This window comes from Salvelinus alpinus, chromosome 8 (genome assembly GCF_045679555.1).
Source record: "Salvelinus alpinus chromosome 8, SLU_Salpinus.1, whole genome shotgun sequence".
Taxonomy (NCBI): Eukaryota; Metazoa; Chordata; class Actinopteri; order Salmoniformes; family Salmonidae; genus Salvelinus; species Salvelinus alpinus.
The window spans coordinates 39,835,620-39,862,625 of record NC_092093.1 but is presented as its reverse complement, the minus strand read 5'-3'; the positions used below and the strand labels follow the sequence as shown (position 1 = coordinate 39,862,625).

The window sequence follows — 27,006 nt, the reverse complement described above, 5'->3', positions numbered from 1 at the left end:
AACTGCGCACAGCTTTAACGCATGGTAAAATTAACTCACTCCAGATGAGCTAGGGTCACGAAACGAAATAATGTGCAATTTCCCTCTATGGAAAATAGGCCAATACAGGCTATCAATAGCTGGAACTGTAGGCTAATACATGGTTATTGGGGTAAACATCTCTGGTGAGTAACCTAATTGGCCCTGCGTAATTAGGAGGTAGTCTACATTTGGCACACTGATGTGCCTTTAGATCACCTATAGGCCCACAGCCAGAAGTAGCCTACAGACTCAGATGACTTCAAAATAGACTTTCACATGAACAGAGAAGAACATCACTTCAGTGCGCGCCTTCACATAACTTGCTCAAGAATGCGGAAAATATGGGCGGGGTGGACATATGTGCTCCATTTGAACCAATTCCATTGCTTTGGACAGTGATTGACACTTCCAGGAAGCCAATCTACGAGCAGTTCGAGCTGAGGCGCGACCAGCCCCGTCCACAAGGCTTATAAGAGAACTTGACAGCGTGCGCACTGCACTGATTGTATTTAGCGAAGTCTGGGCAAGGATTTCTGCTTCTTTCATGCGTAATATCTTATCGCACTCAACTGTCATCATGAAAGCAATAAGTCCCGTGCGGTCTATGAGAAACAACATCACCAACTCGTCGGAACATACCCTCGGCATCGCCCGGAGCAAAAGCCCGATGGATGATCCTCTGAGTCTGCTGTACAATATGAACGACTGCTACACCAAGCTGAAAGAACTCGTGCCCAGCCTCCCGCAGAACAAGAACGTTAGTAAAATTGAGATATTGCAGCATGTTATAGACTATATATTAGACCTTCAGATTGCACTGGACTCTAGCTCAATCATCTCCAGCTGCCAACATCAGCAGCAGCGACCGGGACAGCCAGCATCACCCAGGAACCCCCTAGCAACCATCAACTCCGACATCAGCCTGGTCACCTTTCAGGTAAAATTACGAATAGTATAGAATAACTTCATTTTTTTCCCCAATGAGGGAACTTCTGTTTTGGAGTGGTTCAGAAAAATAGCCTAACATAAACATAGTAGGCTATACAGAAAGAAACTAGCTTGTTCAATTGGAGTTCCTATATTTTGATGTAGCCTAACTCCTATGACATGTACATTATCCATGTAGTCTATGTAATATGCTTACTTTGGTTAAAGGCTTACAGGCTTATATTCAAATATTTATTCGATTCTCTCCAAAGCAGCCTTATATTCTGCTTCACATAAATCTGTAAAAATGTACTAAATCTTTTACATTTGATAAAGTGCCACTGTTGGTTATTGTAGAAGTTACAGCTTGGTGGTGAATGAATAGAAACCTAATAGTACAGTGGCTGTGGTCTAGTTTCTAACTAATGCCAGTAGCCTCGATTTGTAAACAGTGATATTGAACAGTGGTTGTCTTGTGTGTTTTCAGTCAAATGACCAGCTCCCCAAAGAGACAGAGACTGATGACCGCTAAACTCCCCCTCTGACTGGGTAAGTATTTCCTTTAATACTGCCATTTTTGCATCCATTTCCATCTGGAAAAGTCATTTTGTTGAGAGGTTAAAAAAAAAAGGTGCGCTCAAATGGGTCAAAACTTTAAGGACATAGAGACTTGGTATCAGTTACACTTTGAAAAGGGTAGTCCATGGACTGTTATATTGTTGACTTGACACCACTGATTAACCTACCTGTATCATGATATCATAGGCTCTGGCTACATAATAGACTGGATGGCTACTCCAGTCAGTGGTTGTGTGGGTTCTGAAAACTACTGGTCTGTAGATAATTGTCTGTAAGTAAAAGCAGGCGCCAGCCAGCATCATTATAGCAAGTGTAGATCTATTCCCACGTTGTACTTAGAGGTTGTCAGGATGTTACTTATTCCGCCGACTGTGTCAACGCCTCCATCTGGTGCTCAGGGATTGCCCAGTATTTCAGACTGTGTCCCAAATGGCACCCTATTCCCTTAAGTAGTGCCCTATGGGCCCTGTTTAAAAGTAGTGCGCTACATAGGGAAAAGGGTGCCATTTGGGACAGACTTCCACCAGTATTTCAGTGTTTGGTTAAAGTAGAAAAAGAACTGTGGCTTCCTCTCAGGCGCCAGTCTGACTGTCCAGTTCCTTGTCTGTCCTTTAGCCTGGCTTCTCTCTAAATGTTACCCTCTTTTCTCTCCCCAGTCTATTACAGGTGTGTTTTAAACAGGACCCCATGTTCACCTCCACTGGCTGGCTGGATTTCCTCGACTTAAGTTTATATTTTTTCCTAAAAGGAGATACAAGTATGTGTTTTAAAGTTTTTATTTATCTACTGGCCTTTTATTTTTTCTTTCAACGGAAGAATGATCTCTCACCAACAATGGAAACACAAGGACAGAATAACTGACTGAAAAGAGATCTTTCGACGACAGGATTCTGCTTTTTCCTGGGCAGGTGGTGCATGAAACACAGGAGCACTCTCTAAATGTTTGCTGTTTCTTACGGACGGACTAATGGACACTCACTGTATATAAATGTTAAGACAAAAATCATGCCTGTATAGTATCAGATTGGTTGCAGAGAATATAATGAGGAATGTTGTAAATTGCACTTTTATACAATAATAAATTAGATTCCTTATACTGTACAATTGTTAATATCCATACTATGTTTTATGAGGGATTATATTGCAACTTTGTAAGTGGTGTAAATATACAAATTTCCAACAACTGACAATTTTCAATTTTCAACATTGTCACTGGACTTTCTCTTACATTGAAGGATGGTGGAACTGCATTCCATTTAACTTGCTTTTAAATGTATCCGAAAGATTCAGACTATCATTAGGAAGACCACATAACAAGGCTCAATGTATTGCAGTTACTAATCATATCCAGTTATCCAGGATGGTGTGCTGGTGCCCATCTAGTCACTGGTGGTTCTCTGTAGCTCAGTTGGTAGAGCATGACGCTTTCAATGCCAGGGAAGTGGGTTTGATTCCCGGGACAACCCATACATGAATAACTTATGCCCCATGACTGTAAGTTGCTCTGGATAAAATCGCATATTAGATTATTACATATTAAGATGCTTACTATTTTTGCATGGGTGGAGCACGCCTCCTGCTGGTGGACATTAAGAAGAAACTGCTATTTGAGAAAACATACTGATCCATACATATCATTTCCAACACGCCTACGTGGGAACAAACAAGAGGTCAGACTCTGTATATGGCCAACATCCAGATTTTATTTTTCAGTCCGATTAATGTCTGATGGCAAAATTCACTTATTTTCCTTTATAGATAGAATACCCTATTTTCTTATTTTTTTCCCCCGACACGGTTATCATCAGACTGGGTAAAATACACCATAGAACATCACAGTGCATGCTACACAGGAGGGCACTCTGACATTTGCACAGACGTCAAACTAATTTGCATATGCATCGCACGGGTCATAATCTGTAGCCAGATTTGTGAATCCGATGCCATCTGCTTATCAAATGTATACTTCAATGGCATTGGATACATAGCACTAGTGTTACGGGACGAGACAGACCATGACAACATTTAATAAACCAAAATGATTTTACAACCACTGTTCATTACAAAGAAGCGTACATACAGTCCAATTTATCACATGGCGAATGCAACTGAATTCTTCTGGAGATCACTAACTTTTCTGAACATACTTCTCGTTCTAATTTTTTTCTTAAAACACTTATTGTCACATATTAGTGTCAACGTCCCCTCCCTTTAATCCTCAACTGTTTGTTAGTGTTGTAAGGAGGGCCCATAGGACTGGTCAAAAGTAGTGCACTTTATAGGGAATAGGGTGCCATTTGGGATGCAAACATAGTTAAAGGTCCTGTGGCTATAGCAACATTGCAGAACAGTTCAGTTGAGTCTCCTCCATGACATTTGCTGAGACATGGCAAAGACAGATCCTACACACACACACTTTTGTTCAATTTGGCTCACGTGTTCATTTGCATTTATTCTTTCAACGATCTTCTATTGTACAGAACCCACAAGCTCCGTACATCACTAGTTGACACACATAGGCAGCAGCAGCTAAGAATAATACTGTTGGCACATGCTCCTAGACTGGTCCCGGATAGATTCGTGCTCTTGTCAATCCCTTGGCATGACAATGAGTGACAAGAAGTTGGCCTGATAGCACAAACAGACTGGCACTCAAGCTTAAAATGCTTGCTCTAGTGCAGGACAATTCACAGATAGTTGTCAGTCACTGTATGCAATTAGTTGTCAATTATACTGTAAGTAACTACCAATATAGTTAGTATGGGTCACTTCACTTCAGATGATAAAAATACACAATACAACATTAGTACGCTGCCTCTACAGTACATAGTAGCCTCGTGAAACCAGACCGACCGCTGCACTCTCCTTTTATTTCACTAAAGTAAAACAGAATGTGAGCACGCAAAATCAGGCCGGTTTAACGAGGCTATCTACGTAGTACACACCTAGGAACATATAGCCCTAAAATCTTAATTTATTTACCCATTTAGCTAGCTATGGTACCTTGCTACTCATGCGTTGTTCAGACTACCACACCAAAGATCTACTGACTGAGTGCTCTCCAGGCGTCTCCCTCCTGGGTACGACGTGGGCGGGGAGGCTCACAGGATGCTCTCGCGCTCCTCTCCGAAGGTGACGGTGTCGGAGGACACACTGGTGATCTCTGGGGGATCCCCGGGGTTCAGCCCCCGCTTCAGGTGCACCACGCGCACGTTTTCGTTGTGCGGCCCGGACTTGGTGGTGCCGGAACCCGGGGAGACGATGATCTCGCTGGTGGAGGAGGAGGTAGGGGTGGAGCAGGTAGTGTCGGTCGACCCCACCGGAGCACTCTGCCCTGGGCAACGCTGCTGCTGGGCGTTGGTGTTATTGTTGAGGGTGGTGTTGCTGGGCGTGCGGTTCAGGTTGTAGTTCTTGGACGAGGGCCAGCTCTCTTCGGGGCTGCTGGCCAGCAGGCTGCACTGGTCCTCGGAGCAGATGGACATGCGGGCCACAGCCGGGTCCTGGAGACCACTCAGGCTGCTGGGCAGACCCCTCTTCCTGGCTGCCAGGCTCTGGCTCTCCTCCTGGTCCAGGTCGATGAGGTTGGCCCTTTCCAGCTGTGAAAGGTCGGCCTCCTCGTCCTGCAGAGAGTGGTTGGGGGAGCTCTCATTGGACCGCATGCCAGAGTCCGACGAATCCTTCTTATCCAGCATGGCATCGGAGAGATATTCTTTTCCCTTAGCCAGGGCCAGGGAGCTGCTGCAGGAGGATGCTTTGGTTTCACCGGGCTTCTTCCCGTCGCCCAGGAGAGGAGTGTCGGAGTTCTCTGAATCCTCGTCGTCGCTGGTCAGCTTCTGGTAACGCAGCCCGCCGGTGGCCTTCAACTTGAGATCGGTGGCTCCCAGAAACAGGCCGCTCCCCCTGTCGCTGGATCCGGAGGCCTTGCGGCCCAGCAGGGTTTTGGAGGAGCCATGGGGGTCCTGCTTCTCATCTTCCTCTGTGATGGGGTCCAGGGCGGCTTCAGCGTTGGTGAAGTCTGGGGCGTCTACAGCGGGGGGCTTGGTGGTGCTCCTCTTGGCAGTAGCCTTGTCCTTGGTCTTATCTTCGGAGCTGGAGGAGGTCATGAACTGGTTGGGGTGGGGCTGGACGGGCTTCTCTCCCCCGCCTCCGCCCACCTCCAGCGTGGCCATCTGGGCGATGTACTCCTGGTAGGCGTTGCGGTACTCGGATTGCTGCTTTTCAGTCAGCTTGACGATGTCGTTGGACGACTCCGGGGAGTTGAGGCTGGACATGCTGGGGGTGCGGTGGGTCGGGGCCTGGGGAGAGGGGAGGTTATGGAACATTACATTTAATAGAGTAAGACATTGAAAGACTGAGGAGGGCCTAGATCTGTGGTCTAAGTATACACTACTGTTCAAAAGTTTTAGAACGCCTACTCATTCAAGGGTTTTTCTTTATTTTTACTATTTTCTACATTGTAGAATAATAGTGAAGACATCAAAGCTATGAAATAACATATATGGAATCATGTAGTAACCAAATAAGTGTTAAACAAATCTAAATATATTTTATATTTGAGATTCTTCAATAGCCACCCTTTGCCTTGATGACAGCTTCGCACACTCTTGACATTCTTTCAACCAGCTTCATGAGGTAGTCACCTGGAATTCATTTCAATTAACAGGTGTGCCTTCTTAAAAGTTCATTTGTGGAATTTCTTTCCTTAATGCATTTGAGCCAATCAGTTGCGTTGTTAAAAGGTAGTGCGGGTATACAGAAGATAGCCCTATTTGGTAAAAGACCAAGTCCATATTATGGTAAGAACAGCTCAAATAAGCAGAGAGAAACAACAGTCCATCATTTATTTAAGACAAGAAGGTCAGTCAATACGGAACATTTCAATAACTTTGAAAGTTTCTTGAAGTGCAGTCGCAAAAACCATCAAGCGCTATAATGAAACTGGCTCTCATGAGGACTGCCACAGGAAAGGAAGACCCAGAGTTAACTCTGCTGCAGAGGATAAGTTCATTGGAGTTACCAGCCTCAGAAATTGCAGTCCAAATAAATGCTTTACAAAGTTAAACCAACAGACATATTTCAACATCAACTGTTCAGAGGAGACGTGAATCAGGCCTTCATGATCGAATTGCTGCAAAGAAACCACTACTAAAGGACACCAATAAGAAGAAAAGATTTGCTTGGTCCAAGAAACCCGAGCAATGGACATTAGACCGGTGGAAATTTGTCCTTTGGTCCAAATTTGAGATTTTTGGTTCCAACCGCCGTGTCTTTGTGAGACACGGTGTGGGTGAACAGATAATCTCTGCATGTGTATTTCCCACCGTAAAGCATGGAGGAGGATGTGTTATGGTGTGACAGTGCTTTGCTGGTGACACTGTCTGTGATTTATTTTGAATTCAAGGCACATTTAACCAGCATGGCTACCACAGCATTCTGCAGCGATACGCCATCCCATCTGGTTTGGGCTTAGTGGGACATTTGTTTTTCAACAGGACAATGACCCAACACACCTCCAGGCTGTGTAAGGGCTATTTGACCAAGAAGGAGAGTGATGGAGTGCTGCATCAGATGACCTGGCCTCCACACTCACCCGACCTCAACCAAATTGAGATGGTTTGGGATGAGTCGGACTGCATAGTGAAGGAAAAGCAGCCAAAATGTGCTCAGCATATGTGAGAACTCTTTCAAGACTGTTGGAAAAGCATTCCAGGTTAAGCTGGTTGAGAGAATGCAAAGCTGTAAACAAGTCAAAGGGTGGCTATTTGAAGAATCTCAAATATATTTTGATTTGTTTAACACTTATTTGGTTATTACATGATTCCATATGTGTTATGTCATAGTTCCGATGTCTTCACTATTATTCTACAATGTAGAAAATAGCAAAAATAAAGAAAAACCCTTGATGAGTAGGTGTTCTAAAACTTTTGACCGGTAGTGTACATGAAGGCAAATGTGCTATCATTTGGTTTACATACAGGTCAACGGCTTAAATTACGGTTATGTGCATATAGTTATTCAATACCAGTCTTTTTGTCAATGTAATATAATGATGCAATATAGACCTCTCTACAATGGAAAATACCACCAGTCACTCACCATCCATGTGTTGTTGCTGTGCCTGGGAGGCTCATCCAGTCCCACGTTGCTTAGCTCCTCAAAGCTCAGGTTGAAGCTGTACATCGGTGAGTTGGCGTCGAGGTTGGCGGCGCCAGCTTGGGGCGGGGCGACCTGGCGCCTCGGTTCCCCGTGGCCCGCCACACTGCTGCCCATCTCGCTGGGAGCCTCCTCATGAAGCACCTGGCTCTCCACATGACGCATCTCCAACACCTAGAAGAAGAAGATGTAGGAGGAGGACTACAGATGACTGGGTTTAGGGTGTCCAATCAAAAACACATATTTGGACCAATGGGTAAAATTATAACCCTTTAAGAAAACCAAACCTCATGTCTCTATAGTAATCTGTTAAAAAGTTATTGGAGTTTTTACCCTTGTAGAATGGCCAGTATTATGGTGACTAAATCAATGGAGGCCAGAGAATAATTGTGGTCAAAAATCTGGAAAATTGCATCATGTCAGCTAGGCTGGATTCTGTGCAAGAATTAAGGCTACAGGCTACCTGACAGGCTCACTTTCCTGTTGAACTCGTTATCTTTTTTTATTGAATTGCAGGACATTAAACAATATAGAGGTGATATTGATTTTGAAACATGACATGTAGTATTTTCATATTTTTGCATATGCTTTTCATATGTAATTGGAAATTCCTGTTATTTTTCAAATATTTCTCACAAAAACAAACGTATCGCTGTGAAATGTCAATGGAGCACTGAATTTACAGATGTAGGATCTTAATTTGACCTCTCTTTTGTTGCTGACAATTTTCCTGCACCAAATTGCCGGAAATGCAATCTTGTAGTGTACCCAAGGTTTAAAAAGACTTCTAAAGTTTGAAATTCCACTTTAAAATGTCAGACTTGATTTGCCCTAACGAAGAATGTATTAACCCCTACAAAAAAATGTAAATTAATTATGATCCACATAATAATTTACATTTCCTGTTGCTGCAGGATTATGTTCCTTCTGTAGCAAACTGGCTCAAATTAAGATCCTACATCTGTATAAGCTTTTTATTTTCAAAGCCTTTTACATTTAATTCAGCTCGTGTCATGCTAATTTTGCGTTTTGTGATCCGCAGAAACAACTTTGAAGACAACGACCACAAAATGTAAAAGTGACAAAAGTTGTTACGAGAAACCTACACAGCTATGTCAACAGAGCTCGGTGCTTATCATAGGATGTATTAGGTACGAAATTCAACTCTTTGGATTTAATGTTAATGATTTGTTAGAGAAAGACCCCACTGAACGATTCAGAACATGAATAATATTTCGCAATTTTATAACATAAGGAAGTCAAATTTCATCACCAAAGCGCATTTTGGGCAGAGTGTGTAGACACCCTACTGAGTTAAGAACCATACTGTAACAGCAGTGTCGACTGTTAAAGCGGATGGTAAATACACTACACAATAAAAGAAACAGGTAAGAGCAAAGTTAGAGCCAAAGTACTCACAGTTCCTCTGAAGAGCTGCCAGTCTCCAAAGTTCATTTTCATCTCATTCTTCAGTTCATCGATGTTGCACTGGGTCAGAACTCTGCCGTTCACATTAGCCTGAGGGAGAAAAGCGTGAGGGAGAGATGAGGGAGAGATGGTTAATGGGGGGATGCCAGAAATACCCTCTCTCTCCCTCTCTCTTTCTCAAGCTCACCTTCTTGATGGTGGCTGTGTACTGGACCAGCATGCTCTGGTCGATGCCCTCGATCTGTTTGACGCGCTCACACACTGCGTCTGTGTTCATGGAGCTCAGGAGGATGACCGGGGTGGCCGACACCACAGAGGCAGAACCCTGACACACACAATACACACAACCAGGTTCAGAACACATTGTCAATGACAGGATACAGCTGAAGGACAAAACCTGAGTGAATAGCTATTTGATGGACGTTAGAATTCCGAATACAATTTCTCCCTTTTCAAGTTATTACGTATCTCACTATTGTAGTATGCTCTGCCAGTCTGGGTAAAAATGGAATAACATAGAATGAAATAAAATAAGAGTTCCATGCTGAAACTCCGTTCAAACCTGCAAAGGTAAATGCATGGTATAGGGGAGAGTAACACGAAGAGAACGTAGGCCACATAAACCCTTAGTAGGTACAGTATGAGATAAATATAACATCTGATCTATAATGGGTTGTTGATGAGAGTGCCGTTATCCTAGGGTGAGTATGGCATGATACAGTATGGAGTATGGTACAGTATGGCAATGGGATGTAAACTATGGGTTATTAGAGGTTGTCACGGCATTAGGCCCAGACCAAACGTTGTCAGTGAGTGGATGAGAGAATAGTGTATGGTAAAACACCTTGGATGTTATCTGTGAGGAGGAAATGACATCACTTCCTGTTATCTGTAAAGTATTACTACTATTAGGTTACTCACAAACGCAAGAGTTAGACCATAGAAATGGAATCACTATAACGGATATCCCCTCAGACCATTGAATTGACTTGAACGAGGATGTCCGTTCTAGTGATTCTATTTCTTTGAGTTAGATATGACACCACACACCTCACCAAAGATGAATGGAGAAAATATTACTGGTAAGTGATACACATCTAGTGCTAGAGTGCTGTGATGCTAGTATGGATAGAATGCACACAGCAATAAAATGGTACATGACTATTATTTATTCAAACAGGTTAGTTTCAGGTCTTTATGAAACCACAGGCAATGCCACTGACTGAGTAGAGGGGCTGTCCTCATAGGACATGTCGACTTTGATGAGGTGGAGAGGTGGGAGAGGTGGGAGTGTGTGAGGGTTTGTGGTAAGGAAAGGACTTTAGCTAATGTTTGAAATGCTTATAGAGATTGTAAAAGTGACTAAATCAAACATGTTACAAATCTACAATGTATCTTACAAGGTTCCAAAACGTGTAATTGTAAATAGGTCTTAAGCAGTATTGCAATATTAAGGACAGAAGCACTATGAGCAGATCAAATATTTCACTAGTCAGCGGCCTTGTAGTGTTCAGTATCTACGTCAGTTAGCATCCTAACAAGAGAGCTGGAGCGTCGCAACAACAGTCCGTTTTTACCTGCAACACTGGAAGCGTAGCTTTTGCAGCCATGAGAAGAACGCGAGACACTTTATCAAGTGTTCTTGGGCGTGAGCGGCATGTCAAATTCTTGAAAGTAGAACCGAGCAACACAAACTTCTCGCGGAGCCGCGCCGCTTACGCCCAGGTTTCATTGACATGAATGGGAGAGTCTCGTGCTCTGAAAAAGTTACTCGCCCAGTGTAGCACGCTTGTAACTCCCGGTTCCCATTTGAGAGAGTAGGCTAGAGTTCCAAAGGTGCATGCTAGGACTGTGGTCAGATCACTTCCGGAAGGGGTTAGTTTGTCGGTCTAGGTAGTAGGAGGGCAGCATTAGCGAAGGGAGTAAAAAGCCGGAGTTAGGGACAAAAATCATATGATTTCAGTACCTGCTTCTTTTTCAAAGACGGTACCTTTAACGGCTTGGAGAGGAGGAGAGAGAATGAGAGGTGGCAAGAGAGAGGGAAAGGTGAGGAGGGAGTGGCATACAGCAGGCGTTCATCAGGGATGGATGTGGGGAGAGAACATTAGGAAGACATACAGCTGACGACATCATCGTTGTAGAGGAGAAAAAACATTAAGGAGGCAGACATCTTCAAGACAGGAAATAGAGAGAAAGAGAGAGATTAAGAGAGTGAATTGAGAGAGGGAGAGAAATAAAAAGCAAGAGTGTAGAGAGAGATAGAGACAGAAATACAAAGAAAGAGAGTGGAGCGAGAGAAAGGGGGCATGTCTTCATCATGAGGATGAGAAAAAAAATTGATATCTGCAGGGTTCAGGGGTTTTTAGGACAGTCTGATGCTGAGGTAGCAAGGTCATTGTGTTTCTGTGTTTGTGACGAAGAAAAAGAGCAGCATGTTTTTGTAAAAGAGAGATGTGTTTCTTGTGAAATGAACTTCTCTCTTAGAATCTACTAGCACAGACTTTGCTCATAACTTCTTTATTGAGGAAAAATGTACTTCCCACGACTGTGATATGTTGTCGTCTCACCTAGCTATCTTAAGATGAATGCACTAACTGTAAGTCACTATGGATAAACTAAATGACAAAAGTGTGAAATGTAGAATCCGATCAGAATGTTCTGATGTTTAAACAATCTGAATCAGAAGGTTCAAGCAAGCATGTAGAAGCTAATTAAATGTACATGTTTATACATCCAGAGATGGCATTCTAGATGCACTACTTCTATCTATGCACTATGACGTACTGGCTAAGTCTAATACTTACGTGTCCACTGCTCGGATCCCGGGGAAAGCCACTTTTATGTGGGAATGGACGTGGTGGAGGTGCATGAACAGGGAAAGTGCCCACGTACTGGCGTGGCAGCTGGTAAACATGATGGGGGAAATATGGCTGGAGGGAGGGGGGGAATACCAGGGAGATAGGAAACACGTTTAACATGGGGTAAAATCAAATAAAAACAACACTTAAAGGTGTCTGATGATGAGATATGAGATACAGACTGAGGCAAATAGAATTCAATTAAAACAGGCAAATTAAATACATTCACAGCAAGTCAAATACACTGTATGTATGCATATAGTGACTTCAGAAAGTATTCACACCCCTTGACTTTTTCTACATTTTGTTGTTTTACAACCTGGATTTTGGGCCTACACACAATACAGCACAATGTCAAAGTGGAATTATGTTTTTCAATTTTTTTACAAATTAATAAAAAATGAAAAGCTGAAATGTCGTGAGTCAATAAGTATTCAACCACATTGTCATGGCAAGCCTAAATAAGTTCAGGAGTAAAAATGTGCTTAACAAGGTTATATGGACTCTGTGTGCAATAATAGTGTTCAACATGTTTTTTTAATGACTACCAAATTTATGTACCCCACACATACAAACATTTCAAACACAGGTTCAACCGCAAAGACCAGGGAGATTTTCCAATGACTCGCAAAGAAGGGCACCTCTTGGTAGATGGGTAAATTTTTTAAAAAGCAGACATTGAATATCCCTTTGAGCATGGTGAAATTATTAATTACACTTTGGATGTTGTATCAATACACCCAGCCACTACAAAGATACAGGCGTCCTTCCTAACTCAGTTGCCGGAGAGGAAGGAAACTGCTCACGAATTTCACCATGAGGCGAATGGTGACATTAACAGTTACAGAGTTTAATGGCTCTGATTAGAGAAAACTGAGAATGGATCAACAACATTGTAGTTACTCCACAATACTAACCTGACTGACAGAGTGAAAAGAAGGAAGCCTGTACAGAATAAAACTATTCCAAAACATGCATCCTGTTTGCATTAAGGCACTAAAGTAAAACTGAGACAGACTCATCCATTGCTTAAAAATATTACATGTTTGCATCAAGGCACTAAAGTAATACTGCAAAAAAAATTGAAAAATGAACTTTATGCCCTAAATATAAAGCGTTATGTTTACGGCAAATTCAATACAACACATCACTTGAGTACCACTCTTAATATTTTCAAGCATGGTGGTGGCTGCATGGATGGCTGCATGGGTATGCTTGTCATCAGCAAGGACTAGAGAGTTTTGTTTAGGATAAAAAGATACAGATTAGAGCTGAGCCCAGGCAAAATCATAGAGGAAAACCCTGTTCAGTCTGCTTTCCAACAGACACTGGGAGACAAATTTACCACTCAACAGGACAATAACCTAAAACGCAAGACCAAATATAAACTGAAGTTGCTTACAAAGACAATATCGAATGTTCGTCCTAGTTACAGTTCGGCTCGAAAATCTATGGCAAGACTTGAAAATGGCTGTCTAGCAATGCTCAACAACTTGACAGAGCTTGAATATTTTTTTTTTAAGAATAATGTGCAAATATTGTACAATCCAGGTGGGCGAAGCCCTGTTTTTGTTTTTTTGTTACTTTTACTCATTTTTCTCCCCAATTTTGTGGTATCCAATTGGTAGTTACACTCTTGTCTCATCGCTGCAACTCCCGTACAGACTCGGGAGAGGCGAAGGTCGAGAGCCGTGCGTCCTCTGAAACACAACTGCTTCTTCCTCTGAAACACAACAAGCCGCACTGCTTCTTGACACAATGCCCAATTAACCCGGAAGTCAGCCACATCAATGTGTCGGAAAACACCATACACCTGGCGACCGTGTCAGCGTGCATTGTGCCCGGCCAGCCACAGGAGTAGCTTGTGCGCGATGGGATAAGGACATCCCTGCCGACCCAACCCTCCCCTAACCCGGACGACGCTCAGCCAATTGTGCGCCGCATGGGTCTCCCGGTCGCGGCCGGCTGCGACAGAGCCTGGACTCGAACCCAGAATCTCTAGTGGCACAGCTAGGACTGCGATGCAGTGTCTTAGACTACTGCGCCACGAGACTTACCCAAAAAGACGTACAGCTGTAATCGCTGCCAATGGTGATTCTAACATGTATTACTCAGGGATATTTCTGTATTTCATTTTCAATACATTTGCAAAATTTCTAAAAACATGTTTTCACTTTGTCATTATTGGGGTACTGTGTGTAGATGGGTGAGAGAAAATACATATATTTAATTTATTTTGAATTCAGGCTGTAACACAACAAAATGTGGAATAAGTCAAGGGGTATGAATACTTCCTGAAGGCACCGTGTGTATGTTACATTACAGATAACTGAAACATTACAAAACAATAAATAACATGACAGCTCTGTAAATGATATACCAAAAGTGTCCCGCAAAGTGAGAAGGACGATAACATAAAAATGATTGGAAGGGTGGTGGGCAATGTAGGCAAAGTCATAGGGTTGAGGTTCGAAGCTGTTTGAATGATGTCTGTTTGAATGAATGATGTCTTTGAATGAATGATGTCTGTTTGAATGATGTCTGTGAGTATAACAGAACTCATATGGCAGGCAAAAACCTGAGAAAAAATCCAACCAGGAAGTGGGAAATCTGAGGTTTGTAGTGTTTCAACTCTTTGCCTATCCAAGATATAGTGGAAATGGGGTCATGTTGCACTTCCTAAAACTTCCACTAGATGTCATCAGTCTATAGAACCTTGTTTGATGCTTCTACTATAAAGGAGGGGGGAATGAGAGGGGATTGAGTCAGAGGTCTGGCAGAGTGCCAGGACCTGGTCATGCGTATTTACATGAGAGGTAGCTTGCGTTTCATAGCATTTCTGAAGACAAAGGAATTCTCCGGTTGGAACAATATTGAAGATTTATGATAAAAACATCCTAAAGATTGATTCTATACTTAGTTTGACATTTTTCTACGGACTGTAATATGACTTTTCGTCTGAATTTTCGCCTGGACCTGCCAGCGCGTCGTCAGTTTGGATTGTGTACTAAACGCGCGAACAAAAGGAGGTGTTTGGACATAAATTATGGACTTTATGGAACAAATCAAACATTTATTGTGGACCTGGGATTCCTGGGAGTGCATTCTGGTGAAGATCATCAAAGGTAAGTAAATATTTATAATGCTATTTCTGACTTATGTTGACTCCAACATGGCGGATATCTCTTTGGGTTGATTGGGCTCTGAGCACTGTACTCAGATTATTGCATGGTGTGCTTTTTCGGTAAAGCTTTTTTTAAATCTGATACAGCGGTTGCATTAAGGAGGAGTTTATCTAAAGTTCCATGCATAACACTTGTATTTTCATCAACATTTATAATGAGTATATCTGTAAATTGATGTGGCTCTCTGCAACATTTTGGAAGCAAAACATTACTGAATGTAACGCGCCAATGTAAACTGAGATTTTTGGATATAAATATGAACTTTATCGAACAAAACATACATGTATTGTGTAACATGAAGTCCTATGAGTGTCATCTGATGAAGATCATCAAAGGTTAGTGATTAATTTTATCTCTATTTATGCTTTTTGTGACTCCTCTCTTTGGCTGGAAAAATGGCTGTGTTTTTCTGTGGCTATGTACTGACCTAACATAATCGTTTGGTGTGCTTTCGTCGTAAAGCCTTTTTGAAATCTCACAAGTGTAGCTTTAATATGGTGTATTGCATGTGTGATTTTATCAAAGTTACATTTTTAGAGTAATTTATTTGAATTTGGCGCTCTGCATTGTCACTGGATGTTGGCCATATCCCAGAGAGGTTAATAGGACGTTGGGCCCACACGAGCGAGAATAGCTTCAATGCACCTTGGCATAGATTCTACAAGTGTCTGGAACTCTATCGGGGGGATGCGACACCATTCTTCCACTAGAAACTCGGCGACGATTTAGCAGCAGGGGAAACACTGGACACGATATAGGCCTAGAGTCAGAGTCTACAACTGAAGCTTTGGTCATTCCGTTTGGAACCATGCCCTTCTCAGAGTCCTGGAAATGAAAGGACCATGATGTTGACGACATGGTGGTGTTCTTGCCTATACACTCACCCTGTTGTAGAAGGGGTGCTGGGGGCCAGCTATGCCACTGTAGTAGCTGCTGTGTGGCGGTGGGGACACCACCCCATGCGGGTTGAAGGGCCCGTTGAAGGAGGGGGAGTAGGCGGACATGCCTGACTGCTGGCTGTAGACGGAGGTAGGACGGGGAGCGGCCTCCTGCAAGGGCAGGCTGGGATAGGGCACCGCTCCGATGCTCATCTGCTCCCTGGCAGCACGCACGTCTGGGGGGGAGACGAGGGAGAGATTAGGCAAAGAGAAATGTGAAATTAAAAGTAGTAAAAATATATATATTTAACTCTTCCAGTCTCTTTCAGAAATACATCCAAAAGTCAACTGCTGTATTCAAGTTGCCTACGTCATGTCTACAAACAATTGTGTGGAACTCAAATTATTTGACACACAGACACAGCTAGCTAGGCTCCCCTTCACCTGCGGCATGTATGTCAGAGAGACAGAGAGGGAAAGAGGGACGCAGACAGAAAACGTTTTTATAAAACTCAGATGTTGTAAATCTTTGCAAAGTAGTTTTATTACTTATGAAGAGGCTTACATCTGAAATGCACTGAAAACAAACCTGAAACAAACTATAGTACCTCTATGACTCTCACTCACCTGCGATGATCTCTCGTAGTTTGGGGTCGAGGTTGACGGTGCAGGGTAGGAAGGTTTTCATGTCGCGCGAGTTGAGGACCGGGGTACGGGAGGAGAGGAACACCTCGAAGCTACGCACATCCCCGTCAATCTCCAACAGGGGCTCCACATCTTTAGTGGTGGGAATGTTTTTGGAGATCCTAAAAACACCAAAGATAAACATTGAAAAAGCCATTACAAACCCATGTTGGTAAGATTGAGGTCATGTGATAACAGATGAGGAAAGAGCTATAGCTATTCTAAACTGAAAGGCTGCTTCTTTTGCTCTGCATACTTTTATGTGGCTTTCCCACAAAAGACTTAGATACAACATAAAATGTATTTTTATCCAAAAAATGTAGGTATGGGAAGGAGGTTACAGGAAATTAAATTGCAATGAGGAAAATCATATCATTTTTAAAAAATAAGAAAAAATAAGAATTATGTGAGCTTCATGGATAAGACAGACATAAAATAGTATTTCAAGTGACAATGAAGGAAGTTTGAATCATTCAGGGGAATATTTTTTTAATGGAATATACAGTTGAGGTCAGAAGTTTACATACACTTAGGTTGGAGTCATTAAAACCCGTTTTCAACCACTCCACAAATTTCTTGTTTACAAACTATAGTTTTGGTCAGTTTGGACATCTACTTTGTGCATGACACAAGTCATTTTTCCAACAATTGTTTACAGACAGATTATTTTACTTATAACTCAGTGTATGACAATTCCAGTGGGTCAGAAGTTTACATGCACTAAGTTGACTGTGCCTTTAAACAGCTCAGAAAATTATGTCATGGCTTTAGAAACTTCTGATAGGCTAATTGACATCATTTGAGCCAATTGGAGGTCTACCTGTGGATGCATTTCAAGGCTTACCTTCAAACTCTGTGACTCTTTGCTTGACATCATGGGAAAATCAAAAGAAATCAGCCAAGACCTCAGAAAAAAAATTGTACACCTCCACAAGTCTGGTTCATCCTTGGGAGCAATTTCCAAACGCCTGAAGGTACCACATTCATCATTACAAACAATAGTACGCAAGTATAAACACCATGGGACCACGCACCCATCCTACCGCTCAGGAAGGAGACGCGTTCTGTCTCCTAGAGATGAACGTACTTTGGTGCGAAAAGTACAAATCAATCCCAGAACAACAGCAAAGGACCTTGTGAAGATGCTGGAGGAAACAGGTACAAAAGTATCTATATCCACAGTAAAACAAGTCCTACAATTTAAAGGTAATGCTACCAAATACTAATTGAGTGTATGTAAACTTCTGACCCACTGGGAATGTGATGAAAGAAATAAAAGCTGGGGAAAATCCTTCTCTCTACTATTTTTCCGACATTTCACATTCTTAAAATAAAGTGGGGATTCTAACTGACCTGAATTTTTACTAACTACTTAAATGTCAGGAATTGTGAAAAACTGAGTTTAAATGTAGTTGGATAAGGTGTATGTAAACTTCCGACTTCAACTGTACATCATTATTTATTCTCGGGAGCACCGTAAAAAAAAAAAAAAAACACTAAATGTAATTTTGCAGTGACTAAGCTTTTGTCTGATGGGTAATTTAAATGAAACTACAATAATCCAACCAATTGGACGCAATTCCAATGATGATTCAACCAATTAAACAAAACCTTTTTGCACATTTTCAAAACAGATCTTTCTAATTTAAAACAAAACCCTCTCTCATGCAACTTAAGACATGTGTTTCAAGAAGATCTTAGTTTTGGGTGGATTTGGAGAGGGGGTTGGGGACCTACAACACAGTACCTCTGGTAGATGGTCTTGAGGGTGACCTAGTGTTAGGGGGTAGAGGGGGACTACAGTACACTACCTTTCCTAGATGGTCTTGGGTGTAGTTTTAAAGGGCAACATTACCTCTCATAGATGGTCTTGAGGGCGGCCTGGTCAGGAATGCCATCCGTCTCCTCCAGGAATAGGATGAGCCAGGAGGTCCTGTAGGGCCACGTCTCAGTAAGGTTGATCCACGACGCCAGGCGGTCCCAGTTGAACGTGATCTGATTGGCCCTTAGCAGACGACCTGTAGACAAACAGAACAGCATTGTGCCAGTCATCCTGGAGAAAACAAACAGTCTTTCCTCCACAATATATTATTCACAATCATCTGTCCATTAATCATTTTCTAGATGGTCAATTGTGGTTTATGTAGTAAACCCAGTGACAAACATGGGGGTAGCTACTGTGTGTGTGTGTGTGTGTGTGTGTGTGTGTGTGTGTGTGTGTGTGTGTGTGTGTGTGTGTGTGTGTGTGTGTGTGTGTGTGTGTGTGTGTGTGTGTGTGTGTGTGTGTGTGTGTGTGTGTGTGTGTGCGTCTGTATGCCTGCATGACTCTGTGTGTGTTTGTGTCTGACTGTGTGTGCGTGCGTGTGTGACCCACCTGTGACAGAGACTATGTTGAGCAGCCTCCTCATGGTCTGGGGACTGATGTCACTGAACCAGTCCTCTGTCACCAGCAGCTTGCTCAGGTCAAAGGACATCTGCCGCGTCACCGTCCTCTGCATCTGCCTGCGCCGGTATGTGTCCTATACACAGACAGAGAAACCATATATTAACTTTGTTTAAAAGTCGATTTTGGGCACGAAAAAAGGTCCAACTCAGCCCCTTTCTCAAAATTCTAACAGAAATGGGGCGTGCCTTTGGTGGTTCATCGATGTGTCATTCTGGTAATGTGTGCCGCGACCAACGTAGCTAGTTAAGCTAGTTATTTAGCCAAGCTAGCCACTTTAGCTAGTCACTAACTCCTTAAGTGTGTGTGTGTTGACGTCATTTCACAGGATTTGTTTTTGGACAGAAGCTGTAGAGATCGTTAAGAAATGGCACTTCTGTAGCCAAATATCTTATTCATCCATTTGTTTTTAAGCATTAAATTACCTGGTATGATGGTGATCATCAATCTGATCTTTATTGACCACAGAGATTCAGTACACCCGTTCAACACCCCATCTGAAAGACGGCACCCTACAAAGGGCAATGTCCCCAATCCCTGCCTTGGGGCATTGGGAGCTTTTTTTCAGACCAGAGGAAAGAGCTATGGGATTGGTCCTGGATGCATCCCAAATGTCACCCTATCTACTTTATAGTGCACTACTTATGACCAGAAAACAAAATGTCTCTGGTAAAAAGAAGTGCACTACAAAGGGAATAGAATCAAAGCACCTGCATATGACTGAATTTCCATGTGTAGATAGATGTGCGGTTATTATATTGATTTAAACATGCCCAATCTGAATGATTTTGATGATACTATTGGTGGTGGTTCTGACCCATATGCCAGTCCTCTTCGGAAATCCACCAGGCCACACACAAACACGCACGGCAAGAAGTGCACCAGCAGAAACGGTCCCCCTGATGCTAGCTCCAACTCAACATTGCAGTTTGCTGTTTACTCTTGCGTCCTTTTTTACTTTATTTGCTCAGGACGTTTCTGGGATTTCTATGACAGACATGCACTTCTGGACATCAGAACGGCGGTTACTCACCAGAAAAATCGACTTTCCAGAACCGTACACTTCTTTTTTGTTCTCCAGAAGCAGTCCCATTCAAACCGGGAGCCCTACCAAAAAGACAACGACGGAGGCGAGGAAGGAGAGCTGGCCGTTCTAGTCACACTAAGGAGGGCAAATCATCCACCGCTTCCTAGTATTCTACTAGCAAATGCAAAGTCTCTGGACAATAAGGTAGACAAGCTCAGGGCAAGGATTTCCCATCAACGGGACACGAGAGACATTAACGTAATACATCTGACTGAAACATGTCTCTCGGATTCCGTGCTGAATCCAGCTATCCAGCCGGCTGAGTTTTCCCTACATTGCGGGGACAGGTCGAAGGAATTATCCAGGAAAAGTAAAGGAGAAGGGGATTGCTTCATCATCAACAACACAATGGTGTGACTGTGGTAATGTACAAACCTTACGACTTTTTGTTCTCCCGATCTGGAATATCTCACCACTAAATGTCGACCCCAAAATACTAACCCTTGCTGTCTCCCTGCACAGACCTGCACCTTTGAGACTATTTGCACCTTAGACTCTCAAAACATTCAACCCATACACACAAACACCCATAAACACACACACACACACACACAGCTGTTCTACTATATACTATTAATTCATCTGCGCAACCAAGACACTACTTTCTATTTGTACAGTCATACTTATAGCACATTCATTATCTATACTGTATACCATATTGTGTACATAGAAGGCTGTTACAATGCATACTACCTCCTTCTTTTACTATTGTAATTATTGATATTATTGATTATTGTACTGCAATGTTGAGGCAGCTAGCACACAAGCATTTCACTGTACCTTTTATCCCTGCTGTAAACTGTGTACGTGACAAATAAAATGAGATTTGGATTTGACACACACACACACTCTTCTCTCTCTTACCCTGCGGTTTAGGGTGGTCTTGCTGCCAAACTTTGTCATCTCTCCGATGCTGTGCTGGGATAGCTTCCTGTCCAGCTCCTCATGCCAGCCTACAGACAGAGACAGGAAAGATGTAGATGAGAAATCAGAGCTAATAACAGATCAATCATTTGACACATTCAGTCATAGTCCCGATTTGGGAGCTACAGTTGTGTGAAATGGGAGTCACAGTTGTGTGAAATGGGAGTCATTTGGGATTTGCAGGTGGCTGTATGTGTTCAGTGTCTGGATGAATGTGAATGAGCGCGTGTGCGCGAGTCATGTGTGGCTGTGCAAGTCCATCTTTACCGTCTGATTGGTACGGATTACCGTCTGAGTTGCTGGTGTCTCCGTTAGCAGGCGCTGCCACACACATCTTCCTGGCGCTACTCAACCCCCGGCTGTTGAGGAAGACGGGCAGGTGGACGATGTTCCTCATGTAGTCATGGCCGTTGATGTTGGAGTCCCTGAGCACGCTGTTCAGGTTCTGGTTGATGGCCTTGATGATGATGTGGGGGTCGCTGGCGAAGATGGAGATGAAGGGGCCTTTGGAAAACAGCACCCTCACCTGGTGAAGCAGGGAGAAACAAGGTACATATGGTGAGGTGTGTGGGGAAAGAAAGGTGTGTGTGTGTGTTTAATTATCCTTGTGGGTACCATAAGTCCTCACAAGGATAGTAAAACAAGGAAAATTCAGACAAGTGGGGACATTTTGCCAAACCCCACAAGGAAAAATGCTATTTTAGGCTTAGGGGTTAGGTTTAGGGTTACAATTAGGGATACGAGATAGTGTTAGGTATAGTTTTAGGGTTAGGAGCTAAGGTTAGGTTTAGGGTTACAATTAGGGCTAGGAGTATGTAAAGTTTTAGGGTTAGGAGTTAAGGTTAGGTTTAGGGTTAAGGAAAATAGGGGGTAGGGAAAATATCATTTTGGAAGGGAATCAATTTGGTCCCCATAAGGATAGCATTACAAAGCCATGTGTGTGTGTGTGTGTCTCTGTGTGTGTTGGGGTATGTGTAGCATATTCTTGTTTTTCTATTCTAAAACCTTTTCCACAGCAGTCAGCTCATAACTCCATTATATAAATGTGCAAGACATTGAAATATTATATTTTGTGACTGCTATCAAAGTCTCGCAAATTGCTCTAATCAATGAGGGATGTTGCTTCTGACTACAAAGACATCTTACATAAAATATCAATTATTTCCTTTGACCAAAGATTGTATTTGTAAACAAGAAGCAGCAAGTTTAGATCCTCAAATAAATTGATCAGATTACAGAAAATTGCATTACTGTAAATAATAAGAAAAATCATGACAGCTTCTGGAATCTTTGTGAGTGATGTGTGTGTGTTCTTTCTATTATTGGGACAGATCGAAATAATTCCATTTGCAGACAAAAGCCCCACACAAGGTGAGGAGTTGGGGAACATATCAAATGTTCCTGTTCGAGGTTATACAGTATACCCTACCACCCTGTGTGACTGTGTGTGTGGGTGGGTGTGTGTGTGTGTGTAAGCCCTGTCCAGGCCGCTCTGCCTCCTTACGCGAGACATAGAAATCGCTGCCCCCCTCCTATCCCCGCAGAATCAGAACAGCGTAGCCCACCGTGTTGGCTCGCAATGCAGTTTAGTGAATGCCCATCCATGTCGTAACGTTTGCGAAATAGGCATTTGCATTGGCTTTATTCGCCTAGACATTATTCCTGACCAATGATTAAGACTAAACATTTTGGGCTATTTAAGATGGGCATATGAGCTACCCAAGTTTATCAGTAGTAATTGTTTGCATATTTGCAATGAGAATCAGTGTGTTTACACAGCGAGAAATGCAGAAGTATTTTCTTATTCGCTATGATCAGCTCGTACATTTTTTTTTTTTACTAATAGGCTTACATTCATGACAATTTAGCCCACGGAGTGAAACTCCCGGACAGCACTCCTAAGTAGGGCTGTTGAGGTGACTGTATTACCGCCACACCAGTCATGAGCATTGACCGCAGTAAAATTCCACGTGGCCGCTAAGTCACAGTAATCTCCTTTTAATGCACTTTGGACATGCTTTGGTAGTACCCAACTCACTAACGACGACCAGGTCCTAATGGCCTAGTACTCAGGACTTTACTGTCCCTCTAGCCACTCTGACATCAAATGCAAATGAAAATCATATCAAAACACACATCATCAAAGCAGTAGGCCTATAGTACTTTTAAAACTCACCTCACTGTGATGATCAATTAGAACAAAGAAGTTCAACAGCAGGTTGAAACAGTGTAAAACATGGTTGTTGTGGATGTCGTTTCATAGCTACACAGAATGTCTCACCACCATGCGTTTCCATCTCCTCTCTCTCCTTTACTCCTTTCTCGGGGCACGCAGACGGGCTGTCAACAGTTTAGTGACATTGATTTAATTGCAAAAACATGTTACTGTAGATGTTCCCACAGAGACTTGAATTGGTTTCCCATATTAAGTACTGGGTAGCTGCAGGAACAAGGTTGGAGAGCCCATGGCATACAGAGTTTGGGCGGAATATCACCTGTTGGGGCAGCGAGAGCATGCTCCTCAAACAGTGGTTGATGCGTGGAGTGAAGTAAGTCTTCTTGTATTTATTTCTCAGCTGCTCATATTAAGCACATGCTGCGCTATAAAACCCAAGTAGCCTACGAAACAGACCGGCGGGAAAGCGGGTGGCCTCCATTCGCTATTGGAGTGCATACAGATGACATGTCTTTTTTCCCCCCTGCCCCTGTTCCTGCCCATTTGATAACGGGCCATTCTAAATCAAAACTCATTTGACATGTTAGTAAAGACGAGATTAAATTGAGAATAGTCTGATGGGTGAGAATATGAACACCTGATGAGAGAACAACTGTGCAGCCAGAGGCAAGGCACGGAGCGCAAAGCTTTTTTTGCTTCTTTCTCAAATCATCAATCGTCTATAGTCGCATCACGCAGCCCATATATGTTTCGATTCCTAAGGCATTCTAAGGTTTGTATCATTCACAACTAAAGTTGCCACAACTAAAAATGTTGCATATAGGACCTGTTTCAAATGATCACTTACACATTCAACACAGCCACTTCATAAGCATCTGTAATGGGAAAAATACCCTTTTTATTTTTTCAATTATATTCTTCTTACTATAAAAATCATCTAAAATAAAATGGCACAGGACTTATAAGCATATATTGTCAGCTAAATGAACTAGCCCACAGCCAGCATGGAGCAATGCCAGATAACATAGGCCTACAGTAGTCAAACTCATCTTCAGTTCTTCTGAAATACATTTTCTTCATATCATGTTTCTTTAGACCTGACTAAAATAAATAATGTATTTATTGTGATGGTATATATTACATTTGACTTTTTAAAATGTAGATGTTTCAAAGCGATTCAGCGGCTTGTAAGTGTGGAGGCCCGGAGATGCTAAAGGAGTTTATGTTAAATAACGGTCAATTACCGTGAGACTGTCAGTCTTTTGCTTGACAATAACCGGCTGACAACATTTCATGACCGCCACAGCCCTACTCCTGAGTAGCCCAATTTCATTCCATAATGCCCATTTTATTTTGACGTGTCCTGTTTTTAGGATATGGTGTTTGTTAACATGCAAAGTCATATTCAAATCGAAGTGCATTTTTATTTGATAGGGCACGCCCTTTTGGCTATTTGTCATAAATATGGTCTCAAGTCTATAGGCTACGGAAAAACCACATATGCTACTACTCTTTCTACTATAGGATACATCATTTATGTAGATGACTTGAGCGTTGGTAGACTGCCACAGCACTTGGTGCATTCTCCAACAACACCCTAGAGAGACACGCTGGGCACGCACAAGATAAATATTTTGTGGCCCTGACTTTGGCAAAGTGGGCGCTGCTTAACAAGGTGCGGCATCAGCACTCACCTAAATGGCCCATATGCCACTGGGAGAGACGTTTTCATTGTTTTGGGCAGAATTATGTGAAGCGGTATGTGTTGTCGGAGGTGCATCTTGGTCAGTTCGATGCCGCCCTCGTCAACCTGCCGTCTAAGTGGCTGCCTAATCCTGCCTAATGGGCGGGCCGGCCCTGTGCGTGTGGGGTGCTCGCTGCATGTGTGTGTGCGTGTGTCTGTGAAGGGACCTCAGTTCAACACCTGGCAACCCCGTCTGTCACGTCTGGCAACCCCGTTCCCTCCCCAGCATTGCGCACTCCTGCCATCATCATTACGCACACATGCCTTTCCCCAGTCACGGGCATCAGCGATTATTGGACTCAATCACCTCTGTCATTACCTCCCCTATATCTGTCTGGTTCCCCGCTCTGTTCCCTGCTTCTGCATTGATTGTCATATGCCCATGTTTACCCGTGTGCTGATGCTGTTCCTGTCTTGTTCTGTCTGTTCCCGATTTAAATGTTTGACTCCCCATACCTGCTTCTCATCTCCGGCGTCGGTTCTTACACCGTCAAGTGGTTTGAATCTCTTGGTTGGGGCTACCACTCAAATATATACACTACATTGCCAAAAGTATATGGACACCTGCTTGTCGAACATCTCATTCCAAAATCATGGACATTAATATGGAGTTGGTCCCCCCTTGAATGCTATAAGAGCCTCCACTCTTCTGGGAAGGCTTTTCACTAGATGTTGGAACATTACTGCATGGACTTGCTTCCATTCAGCCACAAGAGCATTAGTGAGGTCGGGCACTGATGTTGGGCGATTAGGCCTGGCGCGCAGTCGGCGTTCCAATTCATCCCAAAGGTGTTCAATGTGATTGAGGTCAGGGCTCTGCGCAGGCCAGTCATGTTCTTCCACACCAATCTAGCCATGGATCTCGCTTTCTGCACGGGGGCATTGTCATGCTGAAACATGAAAGGGCCTTACCCAAACTTGTGCCACAAAGTTGGAAGCACAGAATCGTCTAGAAAGTAATTGTATGCTGTAGCGTTAACATTTCCCTTCACTGGAACTAAGGGGCCTACCCCGAACCATGAAAAAACATTATTCCTCCTCCACTAAACTATAAAGTAGGCACTATGCATTAGGGCAGGTAACGTTGTCCTGGCATCCGCCAAACCCAGATTTGTCCGTCGGACTGCCAGATGGTGAAGCGTTCCCACTCCAGAGTCCAATGTCGGCAAGCTTTACACCACTCCAGACGACGCTTGGCTTTGCGCATGTAGTTCTTAGGCTTGTGTGCAGCTGCTCGGACATGGAAACCCATTTCATGAATCCACTAATTTGAAGAGATGTCCACATACTTTTGTAGAGTAGTTGTTTCTATTCTATTCTAAAACGATTTCCTCTACAGCTCAGTCAGATAATAACTCCATTATCCCAATGAACAAAAGACATTGAAATATTCCATTTTGTGACCGCTATCAAATGTCTAGATATATTACTCTAAACATTTGAGTGATGTTGGTTATTCCGTTACAAAGACATCTTACATAGAAGACCCATTTTTTTCCCCAGATCAAAGATTTCATTAGTTAACAAGAAGCAGCGAGTTCAGATGGCCTTGCTCCCTCTAATAAATTGATCAGATTAAAGACAATTGTATTACTGACAGCTTCTGGAATCTTTATGACTGATGTATGACTATGGTGTTGTTTGCTCTCTTGGGAGAGATTGTTTTCGGAAATAACTCAAAAGGTTGCACAAGGGTAATATGTTCATAAAAGTTACTGCTCAGAGTGATACGGTATACCCTATCACCCTGTGACTGTGTGTGTGTGTGTCTTACCGTATCCAGCATCTGCAGTACTTTGTCCTGTTCACAGGAGTCCAGGCCGTCTATGATGACAGCCAGTCGCGTCTGGTTCTGAGTGAAGCCATCGATGGTCTTAGCCATCCTCGCCATCAGCTCCACCTCATTCTTCAACACCTGA

General features: G+C 42.9%; 1 protein-coding gene and 1 long non-coding RNA gene across 7 annotated transcripts in view; one reads left to right on the top strand and one right to left on the bottom strand.

The window, feature by feature from the left end:
- Positions 1–495: 495 nt before the first annotated feature.
- LOC139583115 (uncharacterized) lies at positions 496–2,628 on the top strand. The gene is made up of 3 exons (XR_011676485.1): positions 496–958; positions 1,436–1,497; positions 2,184–2,628. It is a non-coding gene; the product is annotated as an uncharacterized lncRNA (long non-coding RNA).
- A 582-nt stretch (positions 2,629–3,210) lies between these two features.
- Positions 3,211–27,006, bottom strand: part of kidins220b (kinase D-interacting substrate 220b) — a 48,257-nt gene continuing 24,461 nt past the window's right edge. For 2 of the 6 annotated variants that reach the window (XM_071413867.1, XM_071413866.1), the window contains exons 19-31: positions 26,862–27,002; positions 21,435–21,693; positions 21,108–21,196; positions 19,088–19,232; positions 18,569–18,731; positions 16,657–16,835; positions 16,036–16,265; positions 11,913–12,038; positions 11,075–11,107; positions 9,296–9,433; positions 9,100–9,198; positions 7,624–7,854; positions 3,211–5,822 (exon numbers count right to left, since the gene is read on the bottom strand). In XM_071413867.1, the coding sequence (XP_071269968.1) occupies positions 4,629–5,822; positions 7,624–7,854; positions 9,100–9,198; positions 9,296–9,433; positions 11,075–11,107; positions 11,913–12,038; positions 16,036–16,265; positions 16,657–16,835; positions 18,569–18,731; positions 19,088–19,232; positions 21,108–21,196; positions 21,435–21,693; positions 26,862–27,002 (3,027 nt within the window). In that variant the 3' untranslated portion in view covers positions 3,211–4,628. The remainder of the gene's footprint in view (positions 5,823–7,623; positions 7,855–9,099; positions 9,199–9,295; positions 9,434–11,074; positions 11,108–11,912; positions 12,039–16,035; positions 16,266–16,656; positions 16,836–18,568; positions 18,732–19,087; positions 19,233–21,107; positions 21,197–21,434; positions 21,694–26,861; positions 27,003–27,006) is intronic. The other 4 variants (XM_071413868.1, XM_071413869.1, XM_071413870.1 and 1 more) reach the window with 4 other exon arrangements.